General features: G+C 39.0%; 1 protein-coding gene across 14 annotated transcripts in view; it reads left to right on the top strand.

Moving 5' to 3' along the window:
* LOC140494195 (centrosomal protein of 164 kDa-like) overlaps positions 1-27,969 on the top strand; it is a 209,979-nt gene that overhangs the window by 114,723 nt on the left and 67,287 nt on the right. For all 14 annotated transcript variants that reach the window (XM_072593326.1, XM_072593325.1, XM_072593324.1 and 11 more), the window contains 3 exons: positions 661-771; positions 2,336-2,809; positions 17,950-18,021. In XM_072593326.1, the coding sequence (XP_072449427.1) occupies positions 661-771; positions 2,336-2,809; positions 17,950-18,021 (657 nt within the window). The remainder of the gene's footprint in view (positions 1-660; positions 772-2,335; positions 2,810-17,949; positions 18,022-27,969) is intronic.

The following is a 27,969-nucleotide window of genomic DNA, read 5'->3' as shown; positions in this document are numbered from 1 at the left end:
ATCTGAGATTTGACCGACTGTGGTGGTGTCATCAGCGAAGTTGTAAATGGCATTAGTCTGGTATTTGGCGACACAGGCATGGGTATACAGTGAGTACAGTAGGGGGCTGAGTACGCACCCCGGGGGCTCCAGTGTTGAGTGTTAGTGAGGATGAAATATTGTCCCCAGTCTTCACTGATTGTGGCCTGTGGGTCAGGAAACTGAGGATCCAGTTGCAGAGGGTGGGGCTTAGTCTGAGATTACTAAGTTTAGTAATCATTCTCAAGGAGATAATAGTGTTGAAGGCTGAACTGAAGTCAATGAGTAGGATTCTTCCATAGCTGTTCTTGGTGTCATGATGTTCTAAGGAGGAATGAGGGGCAAGTGATATGGCATCTGACATGGATCTGTTGGTCTGATAGGCCAATTGGAGTGGGTCAAGAATAATGGGGAGGTTGGAGTTGATTAATAACATCACCAATCTTTCAAAGTACTTCATGGCCATTGTTTTGTGTTATGCTGGTTTTGTATTCTGATTGTTTACAGCAGATATGAAAAAATTAGATCATAGAAATAACAGAATAGGTTTCACATATAGGGGTTAGGTAGGCATTTGTTTGCCATTGATTATGCTGTACATGTTTATTGTTCATTGGTATAACCATTGGATATTTACTTCAGGAAAGTGCAGAAATCGATGAGGATGCAGATCATGACCATGTTGAAGAAGGGACTGAACCTGAGCTTCAAAACCTCCCAGGGTCTGATGAAGAAGCTGGAAGTCAGAAAGAGGTGATTAACTGTGTTGGCATCACAAGACTAATGTCACTGAATATTTGTAGCCTGACCTTCGTAATTCCCTTCCCACCCATTACTAATTACCCTGTTTGTCTCTATTTCTGGATTATAAGCTTTAGAGCTTTTCTTTTGTAGATGGGTTGGTGGCTGTGTACAAAGAATTGGCAAAACTAATTCCTAGATTCAGAGAAAAAACTGAACGACCACACCAAATTTGGCTGGCTGACCAACAGTTGGTATGTGCTCAAAAAACAGAAATTGCTGGAAAAGCTCAGCAGGTCTGTTAGCATCTGTGCAGAGAAATCAGAGATAACATTTCGGGTCCAGTGACCCTTCCTCAGAACTTGCAAGAATTAGTTCTGAGGAAGGGTCATGGACCCGAAACTCTGATTTCTCTGCACAGATGCTGCCAGACCTACTGTGCTTTTCCAGCATTTTCGGTTTTTGTTTCTGATTTACAGCATCCACAGTTCCTTCAGTTTTTAGTTACTACATGCTATTATTTGTGCAATTCATGTCGGTTCTGTGCACCAGATAGTCAAAAAGCTTACTGTCTTCTAGGCTGAGTTTATTGCTTTAAAAAAGCAAGCCAAGAATTCTCGGTGAGGTCAAATATATTCAGCAAGGTAATACATTGTGACACATTAGTTTTCTTCACTGTTTCTAGTTTAGAAATCTGGAATAACTGAGCTGAAATGGAATCCATCTACGTAAAAATGTTTTGATACGTAACTTTCAAAATATAGTCCACTTTCATTAAACCAGGCAACATACTCCATCCTTGTAAAAATTATTTTCTCTGCTCTCTGGTTATTCTGTCCATGTGTGGGAGCCACTTACATTATCTGGAAAAAGGAAGCTCAAGTTTATACTGGTATAAAATTCTTCTCCTCCTCCCCTGAAATAAGCTCTAGCACGTATCACTTCAATGCCTTTTAAAAAGAAATGACTGGAGACTTAGCATCTCTGGTACCCAGTTTTTTTAGCTTACGCTTAACCTCTGAATTGTAAACCCTGTGGTGCTCAATTCCATTCTCCACTTGTCGCATTTTTCATATTGGTCTGCAGAAATCCATTGACTGTTTATAACATGCCAAATTCCATATTCCATTCTCTTCTTCAATGTTGACTGAGTTTATCTGCAGTGAATTATATCCAACACAGCTTAACAAAATATTATCTTTCTTTTAATGAATATGACCATGTCACGTCTCTCTTTGAAGTTGTTCCACACAGCACATCAGTCACACTTGGGATGAATTTGCCCATTTGTGCTGATGTATGCCACAAGATTATGCATGCCACGTAGCATATGCCTGTATTGTGTAGTGGTATCAATGGATGCTTTAACAAAAAAAATCCAAGCAATACAGTTAAAGTTTATCAAACATTTATGTTTTGCTAACCCTTTAAACCTATTACTCTCAATAATTGTAAGCATATTTTACTTCAATGCAACTTAGAGAAAGTGATTTTAAAAAAAGGTTGGCATTGGCTGCTAAGCAGAACTTACTGACCTGTTGTTTTTGATGATTTGCAACTTGCAAATGCAAAACAGGTATCGTATGAGCAAAGCCAGGAAAGAAGTCTACCTGGAAGTGTGCTTGACTCAGAAAGTCGAGATGTGCAGCCCCCAACCCCAAACAAGTTAATCCCTGATAAAGAAGCTGATAATGACATTGACAGTATTGAAGAGAAATTAGACATCCAAAATAAAAGTGGGAGTGACACAGAAAATGATGTCATTCTAATGCAAGCTGAAAAACCAGGTGTCAAGGAATGTTCAATGGCAATTAACGGAGAAGAAAATGATGAAATTGGAGCTGGAGATAGTAAATGTGATTCTGCGGGTAACTCGTCAAAATTGCCTCCAGTTGATGGTGAAGATGTAAAGTCTCAACATAAGAATGGGGATGACCACAAATCAGGCTGTGACACCAAAGATGTGAAAATTAAGGCAGACAATGGATCGAAAGATGGGGACAAAGAAGACTCCATGATGACTCGCGGTAATCCTCATGAACCTCACAAGGTATGATACATAACAAATGAAATATTTAACCCTGTTCACTTCCCATTTTTTTGCAGACTTCTATCAGGTTGGAAAGGACTATTTGCATACTAGTTTCTCTGAATGATTCATAGAGTCATAGAGATGTACAGCATGGAAACAGACCCTTCGGTCCAACCTGTCCATGCCGACCAGATAGCCCAACCCAATCTAGTCCCACCTGCCAGCACCCGGTCCATATCCCTCCAAACACTTCCTATTCATATACCCATCCAAATGCTTCTTAAATGTTGCAATTGTACCAGCCTCCACCACATCCTCTGGCAGCTCATTCCATACACGTACCACCCTCTGCATGAAAATGTTTCCCCTTAGGTCTCTTTTATATCTTTCCCCTCTCACCCTAAACCTATGCCCTCTAGTTCTCGACTCCCTGACCCCAAGGAAAATACTGTGTCTGTTTATCCTATCCATGCCCCTCAATTTTGTAAACCTCTGTACAGTCACCCTTCAGCCTCTGACGCTCCAGGGAAAACAGCCCCAGCCTGTTCAGCCTTTCCCTATACCTCAGATCCTCCAACCCTGGCAACATCCTTGTAAATCTTTTCTGAACCCTTTCAAGTTTCGCAACATCTTTCCGATGGGAAGGAGACCAGACTTGCACGCAATATTTCAACAGTGGCCTAACCAATGTCCTGTACAGCTGCAACATGACCTCCCAACTCCTGTACTCAATACTCTGACCGATAAAGGAAAGCATACCAAACGCCTTCTTCACTATCCTATCTACCTGCGACTCCCCTTTCAAGGAGCTGTGAACCTGCACTCTAAGGTCTCTTTGTTCAGCAACACTCCCTAGGACCTTACCATTAAGTGTATAAGTCCTGCTAAGATTTGCTTTCCCAAAAATGCAGCACCTCACATTTATCTGAATTAAACTCCATCTGCCACTTCTCAGCCCATTGGACAATCTGGTCCAGATCCTGTTGTAATCTGAGTTAACCCTCTTCGGTGTCATCTGCAAACTTACTAACTATACCTCATATGCTCGCTTCCAACACTGATTCTTGTGGCACTCCACTGGTCACAGGCCTCCAGTCTGAAAAACAACCCTCCACCACCACCCTCTGTCTTCTACCTTTGAGCCAGTTCTGTATCCAAATGGCTAGTTCTCCCTGTATTCCATGAGATCTAACCTTGCTAATCAGTCTCCCATGGGAAACCTTATCGAACGCCTTACTGAAGTCCATATAGATCACATATCTGCCCTCATCAATCTTCTTTGTTACTTCTTCAAAAAACTCAATCAAGTTTGTGAGACATGATTTCCCACACACAAAGCCGTGTTGACTATCCCTAATCAGTCTTTGCCTTTCCAAATACGTGTACATCCTGTCCCTCAGGATTCCCTCCAACAACTTGCCCACCACCGAGGTCAGACTCAGTGGTCTATAGTTCCCTGGCTTGTCTTTACCGCCCCTCTTAAACAGTGGTACCATGTTTGCCATCCTCCAGTCTTCTGGCACCTCACCTATGACTATCGATGATACAAATATCTCAGCAAGAGGCTCAGCAATCACTTCTCTATCTTCCCACAGAGTTCTCGGGGACACCTGATCAGGTCCTGGGGAGTTATCCACCTTTAACCGTTTCAAGCCATCCAGCACTTCCTCCTCTGTCATCTGGACATTTTGCAAGATGTCACCATCTATTTCCCTGCAGTCTATATCTTCCATATGCTTTTCCACATTAAATACTGATGCAAAATATTCATTTAGTATCTCTCCCATTTTCTGTGGCTCCACACAAAGGCCGCCTTGCTGATCTTTGAGGGGCCCTATTCTCTCCCTAGTTACCCTTTTGTCCTATATATATTTGTAAAAACCCTTTGGATTCTCCTTAATTCTGTTTGCCAAAGCTATCTCATGTCCTCGTTTTGCCCTCCTGATTTCCCTCTTAAATATACTCCTACTTCCTTTATACTCTTCTCATGATTCACTCGATCTATCCTGTCTATACCTGACATATACTTCCTTCTTTTTCTTAACCAAACCCTCAATTTCTTTAGTTATACAGCATTCCCAATGCCTACCAGCCTTCCCTTTCACCCTGACAGGAATATACTTTCTCTAGATTCTTGTTATCTCATTTCTGAAGACTTCCCATTTTCCAGCCGTCTCTTTACCTGCCTCCAATCAGCTTTTGAAAGTTCTTGCCTAATACGATCAAGATTAGCCTTTCTCCAGTTTAGAAGTTCAACTTTTAGATCTGGTCTATCCTTTTCCATCATGATTTTAAAACAAATAGAATTATGGTCGCTGGCCCCAAAGTGCTCCCCCACTGACACTTGAGTCACCTGCCCTGCCTTATTTCCCAAGAATAGGTCAAGTTTTGCACCTTCTCTAGTAGGTACATCCACATACTGAATCAGAAAATTGTCTTGTACACACTTAAGAAATTCCTCTCCATCTAAACTTTTAACACTATAGCAGTTCCAGTTGATATTTGGAAAGTTAAAATCCCCTACCATAACTAGCCTATTATTCTTACAGACAGCTGAGATCTCCTTACAAGTTTGTTTCTCAATTTCCCCCTATTGGGGGTCTACAACACAATCCCAATAAGGTGATCATCCCACCTTACTAGTTTAAATCCTCCCAAGCAGTTGTGGCAAATTTCCCTGCCAGTATATTAGTCCCTTCCAATTTAGGTGCAATCTGTCCTTCTTGTATCGGTCACTTCTACCCCAAAAGAGATTCCAATGATCCAAAAATGTGAATCCTTCTCCCATACACCAGCTCCTCAGCCATGCATTCATCTGCTCTATCCTCCTATTCCTGCCCTCACTAGCTCGTAGCACTAGGAGTAATCCAGATATTACTACCTTTGAGGACCTCCTTTTTAAATTTCTGCCTAACTCTCTGTAATCTCCCTTCAGAATCTCAACCTTTTCCCTTCCAATGTCGTTGGGTCCAATGTGGACAATGACCTCCTGCTGGCCCCTCTCCCCCGTGAGAACATTCTGCACCCTCTCTGAGACATCCTTGATCCTGGCACCAGGGAAACAACACACCATTCTGCCTTTTCTCTGCCGGCCACAGAAACGTCTGTCTGTACCTCGGACTACAGAATCCCCGAACACAATTGATCTCCTGGAACCCGATGTACGCCTCGTTGCATTACAGCCAGTCTCAATACCAGAAACTTGGCTGTTCGTGCTACATTCCCCTGAGAATCCATCACCCCCTACATTTTCCAAAACAGCATACCTGTTTGAAATGGGTATATCCACAAAAGACTCCCGCACTAGCTGCCTTACCTCTCTTACCTTTCCTGGAGTTAACCCATCTATGTGACTGTATCTGAGACTTTCCCCCCTTCCTATAACTGCCATCCATCACATACTGTTGCTGTTGCAAATTCCTCATCGCTTCTATCTGTCTCTCCAACCGATCCACTCGATCTGATAAGGTTCATATCCAACAGCATTTATGGCAGATATAATCCGCAGTAACCCTTAAACTCTCTTTAAACTCCCACATCTGACAAGAAGTACACATCTCTGCAAAGGCCATTTTTGCTCTTTCACAATCTACAGACCCAGAAAATAACACCGTCTTATCCCTCTACAAACACTGCCCCAGGTTAAATTAATAGCTATAGCTTATATTTTAAGTTTAATCAAGAGACTTATCTCCAAAAACATATAATCAAGAAAGAATCCACTAAACTCACTACTGCAGCCTTTCTCTTGGACAGACCTAAAACAACAATTAACTTCTCTGATTCTGTGCTGTGAACTTCGCCCAACAGTTCTTCCAAGATTAGTTATGAATTGTTACTTTTCCCAGATACACTCCGATTTCCAATGATACACAAATTCAAACAGCAAAGGCGGTAACTGTGCAGGTTTGTTTTCTCTCTCTCTCTCTCTCTCTCTCTCTCTCTCTCCTGCACTGTCCTCACCATGTGCTTCCTTTGTCTGCTCTTCTCCCTTTAAAAACTGCTGTTGTTTTGACTTTTTTTTTCCGAAGTTCCAAAACAATGCAACAGCATATAAAACAGTAATTGCTGCTCCTGGAATTCAAGGAAATCACCTCCAACACCTAAAATACCTCAAAAAAAGGAGCAGCTCTTACAGCCAGAGATTTTTCCCGTCCTACATCTTGGATTACCCAGAATCCAACCTTCCATGTTTAAAATCTTCATCATAACTCCCCTTACCAAAATAATTTGTTTCGTGACTGCTAGAATAAAACACAATTTTCAAATAAAACATTTACTTTGCAAATCTGTTGTATTTTCTCTCCAGAATTTAGTTTACCCTTCCCCAGTAGTTAAGTTAACCTCACCTGACCTGATACAAGATTTGATTGGCATCACATCTGCCTGCTTAAAGATGTACAGTGGCACCAGCATGTACCATTCTACAAGATGCACTCCAGCAACTTAACAAGAATTGTACATGAACACCTTCCAAATCCGCAACCTCTACCAGTCACAAAAGGCAAGGAAAGCAGATGCATAAGAACACCACCACTTACAAGGTCCCATCTAAATCACATTCCATCCTGACTGAAAGCTATATCACTGGTCCTACACTGTTGCTGACGGAACTTAGTTTACCTATACCACATGAACCACAGTAAATCATGAAGGCAGCTTACCACCACTTTCTAAAAGGCAATTAGGGATGGGCTTTAAATGCAGACCTAGTCAGTGATGCCCACATCCTGTGAAAGAATTAAAAGCAAAAGAGGATTTTTCTATCAGGTTTTGGCTAAGCAACCCACCAACATTTCTTCAAAGACATCCTGACAGTGGATTTCTCAAATCCCTATACTGACAGTTGGCAAAAATCAACTGCTTTCCAAGCTAACTCTGCTCACTGCAACAAGACTTTGTGAGGATCTTCTAAATCTCTTCCTCTTGGTTCCAGTTTGACAGACTTCCCAGCTCCCTCTCCCCCTCAAAAATGGTTCCCTCTCTACCCCTGACAATCCTTGTTTATCCTGTTTAGAATCTATCCACCTCTATCTTAGAAATATCCATTGACCCAGCCTCACAGACCTCTGAGACAGAGAATTCCAAAGTTACACAATCCTATGAGAGAAAAAGAAGTTCTCTCTCTCTAAAGGGCAGTCCCTAATTTTAAAACCATTCTCCCTTGTTCTAGACTGTCCATAGAAGAAATGTCCTTTCTATTTCCACCTGTCAAGACATTCATGTTCTTTCAAGTTACTTTTATTCTTCCAAACTCTAATGGAAATTTGTCTAGACAGTCCAACAATCCATTCATTCTAGTTATCAATTTAGTAAACCTCCTCTGAACCTCCTCCAATACATTTTCAACCTTACTTAACTAGGAAACCAAAACAACATACAGTATTTGAGATTTGGCCTCATCAGTGGCCAACATAACTGAATCATTTTGTTGTTAGTGTTGACTTCCATTCCTCTTGTAATAAAAGGGTAGCATTCCATTAGTTGCCTTGTTTATGTGTTGAACCTGCATGCTAACTTTATTTGTTCTTTGTTAAGTAATACTCTACTTTTTTATTTTTCCCAGCAAACATGTTTTCTCCCATTCTACTCCATCTTTCAGGTTTTTGCAGACGCACTCGACCTATCTATATATTCATCTGCAATTTACTTTTTTTTTTCATTAATTCATGGGATGAAGGCGTCACTGGCTAGGCTAGCGTTTATTCCTCATCCCAGAAGGCAGTTAAGAGTCAGCCATGTTGCTGTGGGTCTGGAGTCACGTGTAGGCCAGACCAGGTAAGGATGGCAGTTTCCTTCCCTAAAGGACATTTGGGAACCAAATGGGTTTTTCTGATACCTGCCATAGTCATCATTGGACTCTTAATTGCAGTATTTTTTTAATTGAATTCAACATCCACTATCTGTCATGGTGGGATCCAAGCCCAGGTCCCCAGAACATTATCTGAGTCTCTGGATTAACTGTCCAGCGATAATACCACTAGACCATTACCTCCCCATTTTGTCGTCATCAAAATATACATTCCTATTTCTGAAGAAGTGTCACTAAACTCAAAATGTTAACTCTACTTTTTCTCCACAGATGCTGCCAGCACTCACAGTTCTTTGATTTATGTTAATCGAGGGTTATGGGAAAAATTCAGGAAAGTGGATATGAGGAATGTTGGATCAGCCATGATCCTATTTAATATCAGAGCAAACTTGAGGGCTGAGAAGCCTACTCATTTTCAAATTTCTTATTGTCTTATGGCCTTATTCCTATCACCTTGGTGTTGTTTATAAACGTAGCTACCATGCTGTTGCTAACTCAACAAAGTCATTGATGTTTTTATAATATGCTGAGGCCCAAGAACAGTGAGACTCTGCTTGTCACATCCTGCCAATCAGACAATGATCCATTTATAACAATAGACAGAATGCTAAAGAAACTTGACAGGTCTGGCAGCATCTGTGGTGAGAGAAAAACAGATGCACTAATGTATGTTTCCTGTTTTCTGCCAGCTAGCCCATCTTCAATCCATGCTAATATGCTACCTCCTACAGCATCAGCTTTTATTTTCTGCATTAATCTTTGTAGCACCTTATTTAGTGTCTTTTGGAAATCCAAATATAGTATGTCCACAGGCTGCCCTTTATCGTCAGTATAACTCCTTGAAATAACTTGATTAAATTGTTTTCGCCAAAGGAAAATCTGTTTAACCATACTGACCTAGCTAGATTACCATATGGTTTTCAAATTGCACTGCTATAATCTCATTAATGATTAAGTCTAGCATCTTCCCCATAATTGACGTTAAGCTAACTGGGCTATGGCTTCCTGTTTTCTGCCTCTCTCCCTTCTTGAGTGGAGGGGTTATATTTGCTACTTTTAAGTCAAATGGAACCTTTTCTGAATCTAGTAACTTTTGGAACATTAATACTAATGCCTCTAATCATCAATAGCAACGTCTGTTAAGACTGTAGAATGAAATCCATCTGGACCTGAAGACATATCAGCTCACATGCCATTTGAGACTTAGTGCCACTTCTGTCATGATTGTAATTTTGCTAAGTTCCTTTCTCCCATCACTTTCTGATTTAGAGCTTTCCCGTCCTGTGTAATGAACACAAAAGCAAAATATTTGCACATTTCATCTGCTGTTTCCATTCTATCAATTATTAACTGCTCATTCTCTCTCTCTGTCTCGAGGACCTTTACCTCGAGGGTCTCTCTCTTTACTTCTTTACTTTATAATTACCTGTATGTACTCTTGCTATCTATTTTTACATACCTAGCTAGCTTCCTTTCATGCTCTTTTTCTTTTATTTAATGATAATCCTTTAGTCATTTTCTGCCATTCATATTCTGATCAATAATTTGATCTTTATGCAGCTATATACTTTAGTTTTATGTTTTCCTTGACTAAGTTAGTTCACTAGGGATAGTGGGTCCTCCCTTTAGAGTTTTCCTTTGCAGTAAGAGTGTACTTATTCTGAATATTCTGAAATAACCCCGAGGAGCAGGAAAATCGACATTTCGGGCAAAAGCCCTTCATCAAGATTTATTGCTGTCTCTTTCTCATGAGTGTCCAATATTTCTTTATCTCCTGTTGTGTTTACTGTTGGGGAACCTAGAGATGAGTCGGATTAGTTTCTTGTTTTACCTAATGTTCTTCATCTCCACCCATGCTAATGTTGTATCCTGATCTTTGAACATATTTAACTATTGCACAAATGCCATCCTTGATTAATATTGCTACCCCTTCACCTTTACCTAGCCTCTTGGTTTTCTTAAATGTTGTATGCCCTCAAATTCAAGACCCAATCTTTGTCATCTTGCAATCATGTCTCAGGCATGGCTTCAGATTGCATATGTTTACTTCAAAATGTGCTATCAATTTGTTTACTTAATTTTGAATGCTACATGAATTCAAGGTCCAGGATCAATTCGTATTTATCTCCAACTGTTCTCTCAACTCCATGAGTTGCAGTGTGCACCAGACCAAAGAGACAACTGTCTTCTGTGAGAAAAATCCAGTTAAATTAACAAAAGCACTATCTCACATCCACAGTCCATCTCCATGATAATATACAGGCTTTGGAATGGTTCAAATAGAATTATATATTAAATGTCTTTTTCTTTCAAAATCAAACCCTTTGACCCACATGCATAATCAATAAGTCTAATGGATATAATTGCCCTGTCTCTATGCTTGTTATTTTCTCCAGATGTCTTTAGCTTCTTTCGTATGGGAACTACATAAACAATTTAAATTTTTTAATGAGGCAAGGGTAGGCCTTTTAGCTCTTTTACAAGCTTTAGAGATGGGTCACCCATTGTTCAAGTTATCAACTCTGACCTTGTCAGATAAATAGAGGTTATCTGTGAATTATAATTAACTCAAGCTTATTTAATTTGCTGAGGTACACAGCAGAAATTGTAACCAAGCATTTCCAACATTCCACCACTTAGGGAATATGTCTGGATTATTTCTAGTTCCAAGATCCACCCTAAGGTTTGAGGGGTTTTCAGGTCAATTAAGGGTGAGCTTTCTAAGCTGGAGGGTCTCCTGGACGCCTTCCAGACTGAGAGGAACAGCAGGCTTCTTGAGTGGTATGCAACAGGAAAGTTGTTTCAACATGGAGGTGTCCTTTCTTCAGCTTTGGAAGAACCTTAAATAGAAGACATTCATTAGTTAGGCTACCACAAAGTGGTGTTGGGGAAGTGGGGGTCGTATCTTCTACAGCCTGGTCCACAATTGGCTTCACATCCAGTTAGGCAGAGAGGACTTACAAGACTTCTGCAAGTTCAGGCCCTGAACTGTTGTTTTAATTGGCAAAATTAGCCTTCATTGGCTACCTGACAAATGGATAGCCCTACGGACCTCAGTTTTCCTTCTTCAAAACAGCAAGTGCACAAAGTGATATAGAGTCATGCAACATGGAAACAGACCCTTCGGTTCAACTCATGCGTGCCAACCAGACATCCCAATCTGACCTATGGCCCATAGGCCAGCATTTGGCCAGTATCCCTCTAAACCCTTCCTATTCATATACCCATCCAGATGCCTTTTAAATGTTGTAATTGTACCTACCTCCACCACTGCTTCTGGCAGCTCATTCCATATGTGCACTATTCTCACCACCGTATCTATCTGTGCCTCCACATTCAGTGAATTATGCACCTGCACCCCAGGTCTCTTTATTTGGCAACATTCCCCAGGACCCTACGTTTAAGTGTATAAGTCCTGCCCTGGTTTGTCTTACTAAAATGCAACACCTCACATTAACTAAATTAAATTCCATCTGCCACTCCTTGGCACATTGGCCCCTCTGATCAAGGTCTGATTGTACTCTGAGATAATCTTCTTCGCTGTCCACTGACCACCTATTTTGGTGTCATCTGAAAATTTATTGATCATACCTCATATTCACATCCAAAGCATTTATGTGCATAATGAAAAGCAATGGACCTAGCACTGAACCTAAGCAAGAACAAAATCAATTCATCATTTTTCTAAACTGAAAATAAGCTAATGCTTTTCAAGTTTACTCTGTCCAAATTATAAAACACTCACAATGCAAGCAAATTCCCATTATCACTTCAGAGACTCTGCAGTCATACTGGTTTAAAAAATACATGGCTCCTGAAACGTTGACAAGTTGATCATTAAACCCCCTCATGCACACAGACCTAAACCCACATGCCATAAGTTCAAAATCTAACTCTAAAGTAAATGGTATTTTGCACAGCTATCCAAAAGGAAAGTACAGACCAAGCCCTTACCTGGTCTTGTCTCCACACCAGGCTCCAAACTTCCATGGACTCCAAAATTTGATTTCATTGGGCCTTTGTCATACAGGTGTGTTTTCATAACCCTATGAACTATTGATCTGATCTGCTGAAACTTCCTGCAGTCTTGCTTCAAGTGAACTGACATGGAGACAAGTTGAGGGATAAGGAAAAGGATGGCAATCTGCCAAGTTAAAGTGCAATTCAGAAAGAGAGGGCATACAGGCAATGGTTACAAAGTTGGAAACTAACAGAATAAAAATGGGAAAATTAGAAGATTTGGGGTTTTTTAAGCAGAAAGCAGAAAATTGAGTGATAGGAGCAGAAAAATGAATGTTTCTAGAAAAAAATACAGTGAAAGCTTGCTTTGGAGAGTTGCATACTGTAACAAGGAAAATGGGCCTGACTTGGCTGTGATGTTGTTTGGTGCTGACAAGCCTGCTAATACTGGCCTGAATTCACATAAATAAAGGTGATTTGCACATTTCCAGAGGATAATTGCTTATTGTGCTATACACATGTGGTTGTATAACTGTTAGTAACAGAGTTAAACCTAGCCAGAGGCAGTACATTTAGGAGAAATAGGTAAAAAGAGTTCCTCTTAAAGGGATCAGCTCTGTTACTAACAGTTATACAACCACACGTGTATAGCACAACAAGCAATTATCCTCTGGAAACGTGCAAATCACCTTTATTTATGTGAATTCAGGCAAGTATTAGCAGGCTAGTCAGCACCAAATCTTACAATAATAGAAAATCCATATAACAATTACAACTAATCTCATGTTGATGCTACTTTAACTTTATCCATTTTGAGAAAATGCGAATTAATCGTCTTTTGTTCACATGATCTCAGCTGACACATGTGAGGGGTGACTTTAATAGAGGTTTAAGGCATCATGAGGGGAATAGGTAAGGTGAATAGCAGTTTTTTTTACGTGGAGGATTTCAAGACTAGGGGACATATTTTTAAGGTGAGAGTAGAAATATTTTTAAGAAGACATGGGGGCAATTTTTTTTACACAGAGTGGTTAGTGAGTGGAATGAACTTGCAGAGGAAGTGGTGGATGCGGGTACAGTTACAACATTTGAAAGACTTTTGAACATGAATTGGAATAGTGGGATATGGACCAAGTACAGGCAGATGGGGCTAGTTAGGATTATGGTCGGCATGGATTGGTTGGCCCCAAGAGTCTGTTTCCATGCTGTATGACTATAAGTGCAGCATTTGAGGGATTGCTCCTTTGCCATATCTATTTCAGGTGCGATGTATACCCAAGGTTTTGTCTACCCTCACAGATGCATATGTTAACATTCCTACACACACTATTTAAAGGAGATTACCTGGTATCTTGCTAATATTCAATCCTTTAATTAAGGTCACATAAACAGTATCAGTTAATTATCACATTGCGTTTTAGTGGGCCCTTGCTGTGTGCAACTTTGTTGCCACATTTTCTCTGTCACAACAGTACCCGCACTTTAATAAAAATACCATCTCATTATCTGTAAAGCACTTTGGGAAGTCTTAAGGTTGTGGAAGGTATTATATAGATGCAGACCATTTGTTTTACCAATTGTAAAATAGTTGTTTCCAATCATTCTTTAAACTTCAACACGCCAGTTAGAGTTTGTGCACTGAGTCAGTTAACCTTGCTGTGTTTCCTAGGATACTAAGCATCCTCATCATCTTTGATGCACAGTATGCTTTAACCTGCTCTGTGCATGGCTTCCAAAACTAATATTATAGATGAAAGTCTGATGTATTCTGATTCAAACTGAAATTGTATTTTTTTAATTGTTTTCAACTAATTAATTTGTCAAGAATTCCAGTCAAGTAACTGCAATTAACAACTGACAACACTATTAGTCTTCATTATATTTATTTTGCATGCTTTTGACGTACAATAATGCTGAGCCTCAAATAAGATTTATAAAAATCAATTGCATTCAGATTTAATTAGTCTACAGTTGCCATTTCTGTTGGTAAATTAGTCAATTACTTTTTTTAAAAAAAGAAAAATATAATTTAAAGGAGATTAATATTCGATCTCTGAAGGGCTATTTATTGTTATTGCCTATATATACTTATCAAAAACTGTTGAAAATTTGTAAGAGATTTTCCTTCTGACCAACAACATTGTTCTGCAACTTCATGTTTCAATATTCACATTTAACAGGGATCTGGGGGGATATATTTTGCTACATCTGTATATAAGCATGCAGATCTTCAGAACCAGGAGAACACATGCAAAGCATTTCTGCTCAACAATATTGGTAATGTGATTAAATCTTAGAGATATGTTTTAACTCAAAACATGATGGTTAATTTTCCCACTGAATTTGAAATATGACAATTATCTCATCATCTTGCACAAACATGTTCTAAAATATTGAACTTTCCTTCATTTGTATATTTTAGTTTCATCAGCAATTTTTAAACATCTAGAAGTAAAATACTGGATAAGATGCACAGTATTTTTATATAGCTTCACTATATTCCAAAAAGACTTGTGCTATTATTTTCCCTTTTGCTATTGCTACCAATTTCCACCGAATTTGATGTCCAGTCAGGTATTTGAAGAGAAGGGAAGTTGGTGGAAGTGTAAAGTGTATCAGGTCAGCTATCAGATGCCTGGATACAAGGCATATCAACATACTGTAACTTGACCTGGATGAACCACATCTTTATTGTATCATTATATCCCTGTTGTAGTACACACAGCATTACTGCAAATCCCTCCAAATAGGCTTATTGGTGTGGGGGTTTGTTTGAGAATAGAGGGCAAATATTACCTGAAAACCTTGCAAGATGATAAGCAACAGCCTAGCTTATCATTTTGAAAATACCTCATTGGACGCTTTGTTCTTGGTTTATAAATAATTTAATGTGCTCATTGTTAATTTAACTCTTCAATTCTTTTCAAGAAGTGTCTCAGTTGGATAACTATAACCAAGAGTAGAAGACCAATAAAGATAATGCTGACAATCAATGGGAGCACATTCAAAGATGCATTATAAAATTCAATTCATTGATAAGCTAAAAGAAATTACACATTTCTGTTCAAGGCATTGAAAGTCCAGACTAATCACTCACCATATACATGACTTACTTTTCTCATAGATCCCTAATGACACTGAAAGAGTCCATTTGGCATGTGAAGTCTGTGCCAGTTTTCTGTAGAGCAATCCAGTCAGTCCACTTCTCTAGCCCTATGGCCGTGGATGTCTATTTTCCAGAAGTGCCTGTCTCAATACCTTTTGAAAGCATTAATCATCTTTATTTCCACTATCCTTGCAGGCTGTGAATTCCAGGTCATGAATGGCCTACTTCTGCTCCTACGTTCAATCTATTCATGCAGTTTAAATCCCTAGCCCCAGGACTCATTCTAGTAAATCTCTTCTGCACCCTCTCCCAGGACCTTCACATCTTTCCTAAATTGTTCCAGTTAGAACTAGACTTAAAACTGTAGCCATAGTCTAACTGGAACTTTATAAATTTTCAGCACTTTTTCCATGCTTCTTTACTGAATATCTCAATTTTAAAGCCAAGGACCCCATTAGCCTTTGCTAACTACATTTTCAATATATCCTGCCACCTTGAAAGCTCTGTGCACATGAACTCCCAGGCTCATCCATCCCTGAACATTTTAAAAAAACTGTGCCATGAAGTTGCTTCTTCCCAGCCCTTCTGCCAAAATGCATCACTTCGCAGCTTGGATTGAACATTGTTCCTCTCTCAACCTCATGTATTTGGTCTGGTTCACATACACAATCCTTGTTTTTGTTTTATCAGTCTCCCTCATGATGTAAGGAGCTCTGGCCTTGGATTTTCCTGTATTTCCTTTTTTTTTCAAATGTGCTTACTCTCTGCCTGAAAAGTTACACTATTCTCACTTTCTTCTTTGAAGATGCTCCTTATGTGGTTCAGTGTAAGACTTTATTTTGAAATGCTTTTGTGAAGCACCTTAGGATATTTTTATATATTAAAAGCACTTTCAATAATATAAAGTGTTGATGTTATAGCTTTTCTTGCCAATCTTCAGGTCCATTTTACTCTAGCTAGATCTTCTCTCATCCTATTGAAAATAGCCCTCCTCCAATTTCAAAAAATATTTTAGATTATGTCTTGCTCATTTCCTTAATTCATTTAAATATATTGAAATGATCACTCTTTAGTATTTTACTTAACTTATTTGTTCTAATCAACTTGTTCAGAGCAGGTGGGGCTTGAATCTGCTCCCCCTCCCAGTCCAAGAATACGGACACACCGCAGTGTCACAAAGAAAGTCCAATTGTCCAAGTATTACCCCACAGACCATTTGGCCCACCTCATTCCCCAGCACTGGGTCCAGCAATATCTCCTTAACAAAAGACATACAGGTGAAGGAAATTCTCCTGAACACATTTCAGGAATTCCTTTCCATCCCTTCATTTATTTTCTTAACATTATCTCAATGGTACCCCACACCCCCTGTAATTTCTTTTTCCTTCCAAATTATTGTTTCTAAAATCCAACTTGCCACTGGTGTTAAACTCATCAATTTGTAGTTAGGTATGGCTCTGTGATCCTCAGTGATGCTTGCATATCTGATTTCCTTGTGGATTTGCTCCTGTATCTCACTTCTACTATTTGCCTGGCTGTAGAAAACGCCAGTAACATGATCATCTTTTTACTTTTTGTTTCTAACTGACTGTATTCTCTCTTGTCCCTTGACAAGGCTGAGGTAGAGAGATTTTTAAGCAGTAAAGGAATTGAGGCTGATCGGGAAAAGATAGAAAGATGGAGTTGAGGATTATCAGATCAGCCATGCATTCATTGAATTGTGGCGGCAGACCTGATGATCTGAGTAGCCAATTTCTACTCCTACGTCTTATGGTCTTCTTGCCCTCTAAAGTGCATGCTCTTTTTCCAATATTACACTGGATTTTGTTGCTGGGTAATCCAACAGATAGGTGAGGTTTTCCAATGCATTTAAGTTTATAACAGTTGCCTTGCAGCATTCTGTGGACCAGGAAGCATTACTGATATCAACAGCTGCAGTGTTGCTCATTAAACACCCCAGTAGTCAAAAGCTACTGCCTGAGAAAAACAGGCATCAAAAGGAGACAAATTATTTAAATGAAGGAGGAGTTATGAAGTGAAAGACTTACATCTATATCATATCCTTAAAAAGTTTCAAAACCCTTGAAGAATTTTATTTGATAAATCCTGCCAAATCTACGCCTTTAATGGAGCTCCTGACTTTAATGTACTAGGCAATTGAGGTCATCTAATTTGCCACTGATCATCTGTTCAAAGCTCCTGTAAGGATGAAAACAACAGTAAATGATAGCTGTTTATCATATACATTTTAAAATTAATTCTATTTTTATTTGTCCACAGGACTCTGAGCCCAGTCAACAACTTAAGGGACTGCAAGCATCTGAGGACTTTGATGAAAGTGATTCAAATTTTGTAAGTTATCTTACGTGTAAAATGGCAATATTACATCTATATCATGAATGTATTAACTGGTTGTATCGCTTAGTGCACTGTAATAGAAACTAAGATAACAGTAAGGATATTAACACTAGCCAAATCCTGGATCCCAGCCAATTCATTTGCATGCCCATGCCAAAGAATTGGTTGATTGAGTGAAACAACGGGGGTGTTAACCCTGTGAAGAGCCAGCACATCCATGAAAGGAAGGGTGAAAATTGGATTGAGGGAAGTTTATTTTATAATTCCAAGTTTTTTTTGGAAAACTTCCATCATGTTGCCATCACCCAAGCAACTATTCTCATTCTTGCCATTCTCTATATACTAAAACAACAAGCACCTGAGCTAATGGTTTTGCAGGGATAAATGCAAGCAGAAAAACTGTAGTTCAGTGGTTACAAATTGAAACACTGATTTGGTGACAAATTATTTTTTAAATGGAGATGTTTGTTGCTTTATAGGGCATTAATTCTATATGTTATATTCTATTTATTAAAAACAACTCATTGATCAAAACTGAAGCAGTCTAAAGCTCAAAAAATTAGCTTCAGTGACATTCTTGTAGTTGTCAGGGGAAGCCTTTATTTTGTAGAGCATTTGATCTGTCCTGACCAGTGCATTGTTCAGATAAATATTTGCACAAAGAAGCCTAGCTTGTCAACTTGCCACCAAAGCCTATAGCTGACTGGTAGTGAAATACAAGGCAGTAATGTGATCTGAATCAAGCTGTGTTTGCAGTTCGCTAAACCATCCACTGCTCAAGTGCTTTATAGCTGTTGTAGAATCTTGATACATTGATTCTTTGCAGGTTTAAACTCTTTTTGATGTTTTCTTCATATTATATCTTAAAATTTGTCATCTGACTTATATACTGTGATGAATTCCTTAATTGATGGATTCAAAATTTTAGCAAACCACTTCTTAAATTAATGAAGATACAAATTAATCTGTTTATGATTTCAGCTGTTAATAGTGGACAAGTCTGAAATCTGGCTAGATAGATCGTATTTTGTTTTTTTCTGTTTCAACAATGTGGCCTCTCACCAAAACATAAGCATGCAATGTTACTGATTTGGTTTTAACAATAAAAACAGAATTTATTATGCAAAACAAATTAAGGTTAATAGAATAAACAAAATAGAAAACGTGTTTAAAGATTTTGAAATATGATGTTAAAGCGTAATCCCATTAATCCCAAAAACACGCTTTTACAGTACTTGGACCAGAGAGAATTCCCTTCTCTATCACACTTATAGGGCTTAATTTAGCAGTGGCTTCAACTCTCAGTCTAGAGTATCTGATAGCCTCTTTCACAGCCCTGTATATAACTAAACTTAAATTTTCTCAGCTTCAAATAACCAATCCGACAATTCTACTAAACTCCTTACACTAAAGTCTCACAGCACCAGGTTATAGTCCAACAGGTCTATTTGGAAGTATAAACTTTAGGAGCACTGCTCCTTCGTCAGGTACCTACCTGACGAAGGAGCAGCGCTCCGAAAGCTTGTACTTCCAAATATAAACCTGTTAGACTATAACCTGGTGTTGTGTGATTTTTAACTTTGTCCACCCCAGTCTAACACTGGCACCTCCACATCGTCATTACACTAAGGTAACTTATATTTTAATCACGCTAAATTATCTTTTCCTTTTTTTGAGGAGTAACTGCTTTGCATTTCCAGCTTCAACTAAGACCCTGCAGAACTGTCCAAAACTCAAACTAAGATAAACTTTTTTGTTCCAGCAGTGTCTGCTTCCCCTAATTAGAAAAAAAACCTGAGCATCTAAACTGGAACCTAATTCATAATTGGTTATTTTGCTTGCTCATAAAATTCTTCCAATGTTAAAAAAAAACCATTACACTCCAGAATGTCTTTCCCTCACATTGTGTTTTTAAAAAAAAGTACAGTAGCTACAGAAATACTTAAAAGTTAATCAAAAACACCTTCAGATACACAGAAAACCCATATGCCACTGTTTCAAAATCCAAACTCAGAATTAAAGTTACATAAAAATAAATATATATATAAATCACACACCTTATATCAGAATTACTCATTGTTGAAAGCAGCCTGAATATTCAGGCAGGCTAAGTTAAAAATGTCAAGATTAGAGTGGTGCTAGAAAAGCACAGCAGGTCAGGCAGCATCCAAGGAGCAGGAAAATCAATGTTTTCGGCAGGAGCCCTTCATCAGGAATGAGGGAGGATTTGAAAGAGAAAGAGCATTCCTGATGAAGGGCTCCTGCCCAAAACATTGATTTTCCTGCTCCTCGGATGCTGCTTGACCTGCTGTGCTTTTCCAGCACCACTCTAATCTCCAGCGTCTGCAGTCCTCACTTTTGCCTAAGTTAAAAATGTGCAGAATCACATGATTGATACCATAGTGCTGTATTTGCTTTGACAGCACATAAAGGAAGTGTGTGTGTATATCATATGTAAATATTTTTGCCACTTGCCTCACGTAAGATAGAGAGGTAGATGATTGGCCTCAGCAAAAATGGGGAAATATTAGTCAGAATTTCCACTTTTGGTCACTATTTAGTGACATCACTTATGTAAAAGATGTCTGAGGACAGTTCAAGCTCACAATTGTGGGGAAAGGGCTCCACCACACTTTAGCTAGCACTTGGAAGTGGCCCATTTGGTCGGTTAGGCAACACCTGCAAACCTTTCCTCCATATGAGTCATATCAGGTAGGTTTTCCAAAAAAGAATAATGGGGAAATCTATCTGCTGCAAATACCTGTGTCTTAAATTGCAACGAACCTTAAAAATTAATTGGAAAATGCTTTATGAAAATATGCTCACTTAATTTAAGCATGCTTAATTTAAAGTTGATTTTTATATTCTATGAGTGCATGTTGTTAAAAAAAAGTCAGTCCCTATGGGAATGTGCACAATTTAAATATTCAGAGCTAGGAGGACTGATCTCGCTGCCTGGTTAAAATGAGCTTTTTGAATATCTTACTATCCTGGCCTAATTTCACTGCAATGCTTTCGAATTCCTCATTTAATTGTGCACCAAACTGAAGCATGGGTATGCAATTAAATCTGTTTAAAATGCAGAAGGTGTAAGCACACACAAGCAGAAGAAAAGCGTTAAGCCCTTCCAACATCTGTTCGACTCTGCAGGAAGTGACATTGCCACCTGCCAATGGGAGCAGTCTACACCACTTCTCTGTTGTTGGGAAGGGATAAAAATATTTGTAAATACTAACAAGCACTACAAAGCAAGGTGGTCAATTGGTGATTCTTTGTATTGGTTTAATCTTCCTGTTATTTTAAGAACAGTTACCAAGTTTTGTTAGTATTATTAGAAGAGTGAATTAATTTTTAGGGCAATTTTTCTTTGTTTCTCTTTGTCATTCACGTTCATTGTGTTTCACATTTTTGTGTTTAAAATAACTTTTTTTAAAACAAGGAACAAGCCATAGAACAAGTAAAAGAACTGCTGAACACAAAACCTGGATGCTGAAGAGATGAGAACACATTGTGTTTTTACACCTTTTCTCAAGCCAGTGCATTGTGCTCGGAACAGCAGGCTGCAAGATGACTTGTTGCATTTCACATACGGCAAGTCAATAGTCATACTTGGGCAATCAGGGAGTTTGAGGCTGGCTACTCATCCTGGCTCACTGAATATAGGGCAATTGCAAATAGTGCAGATGCTGAAAATCTGAAACAAGACAAAATTGAAAATGATAGAATTACCCAGTCAGTCAGGTAGCATCTGCATAGAAGGAAACTTAGTATTTCAGGTCCATAACCTCACATCAGAATGGATGGAGTGGGGTTAATGGAATATGGTTTTGTGCTTTATTTATTTCTTTTAATGCAGTGCACAAATCCAATTGGAACCTTTAGTATTCCTTTGGGAGCGATTTAGTTTTATTTTAAACTTGTGTGACAGTAAGTCCAAGTTAATAATCCCAATGCTGAATTAATTTAGCGCATGTAGCTCTGCACTTAATTACTCAACATATTCAAAACTCTAATTAAATAAAATTATAATACTGACATATTTATGGATTAAGTTCCATATCCTACCTTGTGCATCAATTAACATTAGGTAATTTTCTTTTGGCTTAAGTTCACAGGATGGCTTCTAACAATATTTATCTGCTGCAATTGATGCTAAGAGGTCAGGCTAATGATCTTTTACCAGACTCTTCACAACCTTGTTTTAATACCTAACTTGGACATGAGTTTCAAACTTCACAAATGTGCACCATCATCATGAACACCTGTTTATGGATTTGTAAATGTTATTATTTCATTGCCTAGGGAAACTGCCATAGTTTGTTTTCAAGATCAACAATCCATTTAGCAGTCTTTTAGTTGCTGTTGTGGGAAAGTTGTAATGGTATCGAGAATGGAACAAAAATTAAATTTATGAGCGACAGTCAGACTTGGGTTATTCCTGTTCTATTTGTGGTGCATTTGGCCACATCTTCGTTGGCCAGCCCTCAAGCAGTTAAGGATTGTACAGACTTCCTGCGGAAGGTTGCAACATGGAACTTCACTAGGTGGATCAGTTTCCAAGTTATTGATGTTTGCAATTAACCAGGTACTATAGAAATTCAAAGTGTATTTTCATGTTTTGAGAACATGAATCAGTGGGAATGCTTTGCTCACTGTCAGCCAATAATGTTCTCTTAGAGGTCTTTCCCTGCAGATATCAGAAAGTTCAATATGCACTGGCAAAGGAAGCAACTCCAGCTATGTCAACATTGCAGAGCTGTTTCTTATGACTGCCCAGAATTAGATACTACTATATTTGTTTGATGGCTCCTGAGCCAGGTTGAGTAGCAGTAATCTACTGTTTGACCCACTATACCTGACCCATCATCTCAATATTTCAGGTTTGAATTTTCCCCACACTTCACTAGAGTACGTCTGGACATAGCTGATATGGCTACCTGAAAGTTGTAACTGAAAACCTTGTCTGGCTGAAACTGCTGAAACCCTGAACAAATCATGGAGCACATAATTACATTTTCGCTCAGCTCAAATTTCAAGGCAACATCTTTAAGTTATGGTTGCTGTCAAGCAGGACATTGGTCTGGTTAGGGAACTTGATACTAAAACTGTGACAAGAGCTTAGTATATCTTTTGACTCCTAGTGAAGATTGCCTGAGGAAACAAAAGCCACATGAAAGAAGAAGAAAGAAAGAAACATGCTTTATTTCACTCTGCATTATATTAATCTAGTCCTAGAATGGGGTTTGAATGCTTGCTCCTTTTATTTGACAAGAGCCAACTGAAGATGTCTACCCTTAATGCCAACAGTATCTTTACTGCCTTATCCTCATTGAAGTCTGTGTTCCTGCAAAACATCTTTTTGCACTAGCTATAACTCTTAACATTCGGAATTCCAAATCATTATAAATCACTGTGCAATTGCAAAAATGAATGCCGCATCACTACAGCAAACAATGTAGCTGTAGGCTTTCTGATTCCAGGGTTTGACATGAATTTTCATTTTCTTTCCTTTTTAATTTTAAATATATAATGTACACATAATATTTTTGCTTTTGAATAGAAATAATGTTGTCCCACTTTTTTGCATAAACCAGGAAACCTCTGGAGCATGTGTCAGTTTTGAAATTGAGAAAAAAAAGATTTCCAAGGTAGCAAGAATTCTAACCACCTTTTTCAATGTACTAACCTTACTATGAAATGTAACAATGCAGATTCTGTTACCCTTAATACATGCTACAGCTTTGGTAATGGTAACTATTCCTTCCTTTAATGTAGCTTTCCTTTCATACATCCTGCAGTTCACATTATCTGACAATCATTTGAGGTCTATAATAACACTTCACTGTAAACCTATGAACAACTAGGTCATTTTTTACTGATCAAGGTTCAAAGGATACATGAAGCTTATGGGCCACTCGGTTCTCGCATTCTACTTTTCCTAGTCATTATGGATAAATAAGACTTTCAAGTCTCTTGGCACATCTTTTGACTCCTAGAGAAGATAGCCTCAGGAAATAAAAGTGGTTTATTTAGAATGGAAAAGAACCGTTTTTATTGATGACTGAAAATATATTAGTGCTTTGGATCTGGCTGAAGGCTTGCTTATTGAAATCACTTCACATTTAGAGAACAATCAGTGCATCTGCCATCTGGTTAGACCACAGCTGGAGTACTGTTTGCAGTCTGGTTACCTATACTACAGGAAGGATGTGATTGTACTGGAGGGAGTGCAAAGGAGATTTACCAGGATATTGCCTGGGATGGAACATTTCAGCTGTGAAAGAAGGCTGGTTGTTTTATTTGGAGCAGAGAAGGTTGAGGAAGAACATGACAGAGATGTATTAATATTGAGGGACATGGATGTGGTGAATAGAAAGCAGCTGTTTTTCTTGTTGAAGGGTCAGAAAGAGGCATAATTTTAAAGTGAAATACAGGAGGTTTAGTGGGGATTTGAGGAAAATCTTTTTTATCCAAAGGTTGATAGAGGTCTTCAATGCACTGCCTTGGTGGGTAATTGCGGCAGGAATCTTCACAACCTTTAAAAAAGTACTTAGGTGAGCACTTTAAATTTCATAACATTCAAAGCTGTGGGACTAAAACAGGTAATAATATATTTTTGGCAATACAGACTCATTGGACTCATTCTGTACTGTATGATTCTATAATAGCTTTAAAATTAATATTCAAAAGTTTGTCTGATCTATCAGGTGCATATTTTCTTTTCTTATTTGTTGAAGTGTCTGACATTCTGTGGCATGCAAGCTACACAGCTTCCACTAATGCTTGATTGATATAGAAAAGATGTTTCCTCAATTGGGTGTGACCAAAACTAGATACCCATAAATACAACATAGTCATGAATAAATCCACTAGGGAATTCAGTAGAAATTTATTCACCCTGAGAGTATCAGTAGCTGGAATGTAGAACAAACTGTCACATGGAATAGTTGAATTGAATAGCATTCATACATTTAAAGTCAAGCTGGATGAACACGAAAGAGAATGGAAAAGAAGGCTATGCTAATATAGTTAGATGAGCAAGGATGGGAGATGGCTTATCTGGAGTATAAGGATTGGCATGGAACAGTTGTATGCTGTAATCCTTCAAACAAACTCACAAAAATAAAACTGATCAACTGGTTACTTTCACGTTACTGTTTGCGTGTGCTTGCGTTTTGCAAATTGACTGCTGTGTTACCATTATAACAGTGATTTCATTCAAAGAGTGGTCTGCAGTGATGCATTTTCAGATATTCTGTAGTCTTGGAAGGTATTATGTAAAAGCAAGTCTTTCATTTCACTTCATTATTTTAAAAGACAGCATATGAGAAACACCCTGGAGAACTGTGAAATGTGCCACAAAAGTTACTATCATTCACTGAGGTAATTTTACAGCCTAGTTTCCAAAAGAAAAGTGTTCAGATTTATCTGAAGCAGCCATAGACAGCAAAATACAAAACTAAAGTGGGACTGTTTATACCTTTCTTTTCTGTGGTAATAATTATTATTATTATCCTGACAGTGACTTTTGTTCAAAACACTGTTTTAATAAAATTACTGAAACTGAACTGCATATGACATGGGACAAAATGAACTTGTTAATATTCCTATTTACTTTGCAAGAGCCCTGCTTCTCATTGAATTTTTAGAGTCATAGAGATGTACAACATGGAAACAGACCTTTCAGTCTAACTCTTCCATGCTGATCAGACATCCCAAATAAATCTATTCCCATTTGCCAGCATTTGGCCCATAACCCTCTCAACCCTTCCTATTCATGTACCCATCCATATGCCTTTTAAATGTTATAATTGTATCAGCCTCCACCACTTCCTCTGGCAGCTCATTACATACATGCACCACCCTCTCCATGAAAAAGTTGCCCCTTGGTTCTTTTTAAAATCTTTCCCCTCTCACCCTAAACCTATGCCCTCTAGTTCTGGACTCCCCCATCCCAGGGAAAAGACTTTATCTATTTATCCTATCCATGCCCCTCATAATTTTGTAAACCTTTATAAGGTCACCCCTCAGCCTCCGATGCTCCAGGAAAAACAGCACCAGCCTATTCAGCTTCTCCTTATAGCTCAACCCCTCCAACCCTAGCAACATCTTTGTAAATCTTTTCTGAATGTTTTCAAGTTTCACAACATCCTTCCTGTAGCAGGGAGACCAGAATTGAATGCAGTATTCCATTGGCGTAACTAGGTCCTGTACAGCTGAAACATGACCTCCCAACTCCGATACTCAATGCATAGACCAGTAAAGGTAATAGTAGTCACCGAATCTCCTACTATTAACATCATTGGGGTAACCTTTGATCAGAAACTGACCTGAACTAGCCATATAAATACTGTGGCTATAAGAGCAAGTCAGAAGTTGTGAATAAATCTTCAGTACCTCCTTACCTCTATGTCAATCTACTGAAGAATGCCTAAGTCCTTATATCTGAATTTTGCATATAAATCCTTCTGTTCACACTTGGAGACAGATCTGAAGCACTAGTTTAACACTCTTTAAATGCGCTGTGGCTCCATACACACGTTTCCCCCTGGATCCCTGGTGGATGTTGCTGTTTCCCTGGTTATCCTCTTGCCCTTATTATACGTAGAGCATATCTTGTGATTCTCCTTAGTTTTACCTGCCAGTGTTTTTACACGTCCCCTTTTTGCTCTCTTAATTGCTTTCTTAAGTTCTCCCCTGCACTGTCTGTACTCCACTGGAGACTCTGTTGTTTTGCTCCCTTTGTGCCTGCTAAGATTTAGATTTAGATTTCTTACAGTGTGGAAACAGGCCCTTCAGCCCAACAAGTCCACACCGCCCCGCCGAAGCGAAACCCACCCATACTCCTACATCTACCCCTTACCTAACACTACGGGCAATTTAGCATGGCCAATTCACCTGACCTGCATATCTTTGGACTGTGGGAGGAAACCGGAGCACCCGGAGGAAACCCACGCAGACACGGGGAGAACGTGCAAACTCCACACAGTCAGTCGCCAGAGGCGGGAACTGAACCCGGGTCTCTGGCGCTGTGAGGCAGCAATGCTAACCATTGTGCCCCCGTGCCGCCCACCTAAAAGCTTTCTTTCTCGTCTTATCCAATCCTGAATATTCCTTGCTATCCTTGGTTCTCTACATTTGTTGCTCCTAAATTTCATCTTTGAGGGAACATGTTGGACCTATACTCTCCCTGAATCCTTTTTGAATAAACCTTTGTTTTTATTTATCTACGGGATGAGGGTGTCGCTGGATAGGCAGCATTTCTTGCCCATCCCTAATTGCCCAGAGGGCAGTTAAGAATCAACCACATTGCTGTAGCTCTGCAGTCACATGTAGGCCAGACCAGGTAAGGAAGGACATTAGTGATCCAGATGCGTTTTCACAACAATCTTAGACTCTTAATTCCAGATTTTTTTATTGAATTCAAATTCCACTCTCTACCATGGTGGGATTCGAACCTGGGTCTCCAGAACATTATCTGGGTCTTTGGATTAACAGTCAAGCGATAGTACCACTAGCCCCTGTCTTGCTGGAGACATGAAGTAGTTTCTCGTAATGTACTTTGGCCGGATCCTGCCTTATTTTAATATAATCGGCCTTCCTCAATCCAATATTTTCTTGCAGACTATCTTTTTCCTTTCCCATTACAAACTTAAATCATGCCATGTTATCACTATAATACTTCCCCTTACCCGACCTCCAACACCTGTCTTACTTCATTCCAACAAATTAGGTCCAGCATTGCAGCATCCCTGATGGACCTTTACATATTAACTATACAAAGCCTGTCTGCTATGTACATCAGAAGTGTTGTGGAATATTCTTCACTCACTTGGAACAACACTCAAGAAGATCATCACCATTCAGGTCAAAGCAGCCCAAGCACCAACTCGAGCATTCACTCATTCCATCATAAATACATAATGACACAGGGTGTGCAGG

This window comes from Chiloscyllium punctatum, chromosome 23, assembly GCF_047496795.1.
Source record: "Chiloscyllium punctatum isolate Juve2018m chromosome 23, sChiPun1.3, whole genome shotgun sequence".
Lineage (NCBI taxonomy): Eukaryota > Metazoa > Chordata > Chondrichthyes > Orectolobiformes > Hemiscylliidae > Chiloscyllium > Chiloscyllium punctatum.
The sequence above is the reverse complement of the archived record's forward strand: the minus strand, read 5'-3'. Positions and strand labels throughout refer to the sequence as shown.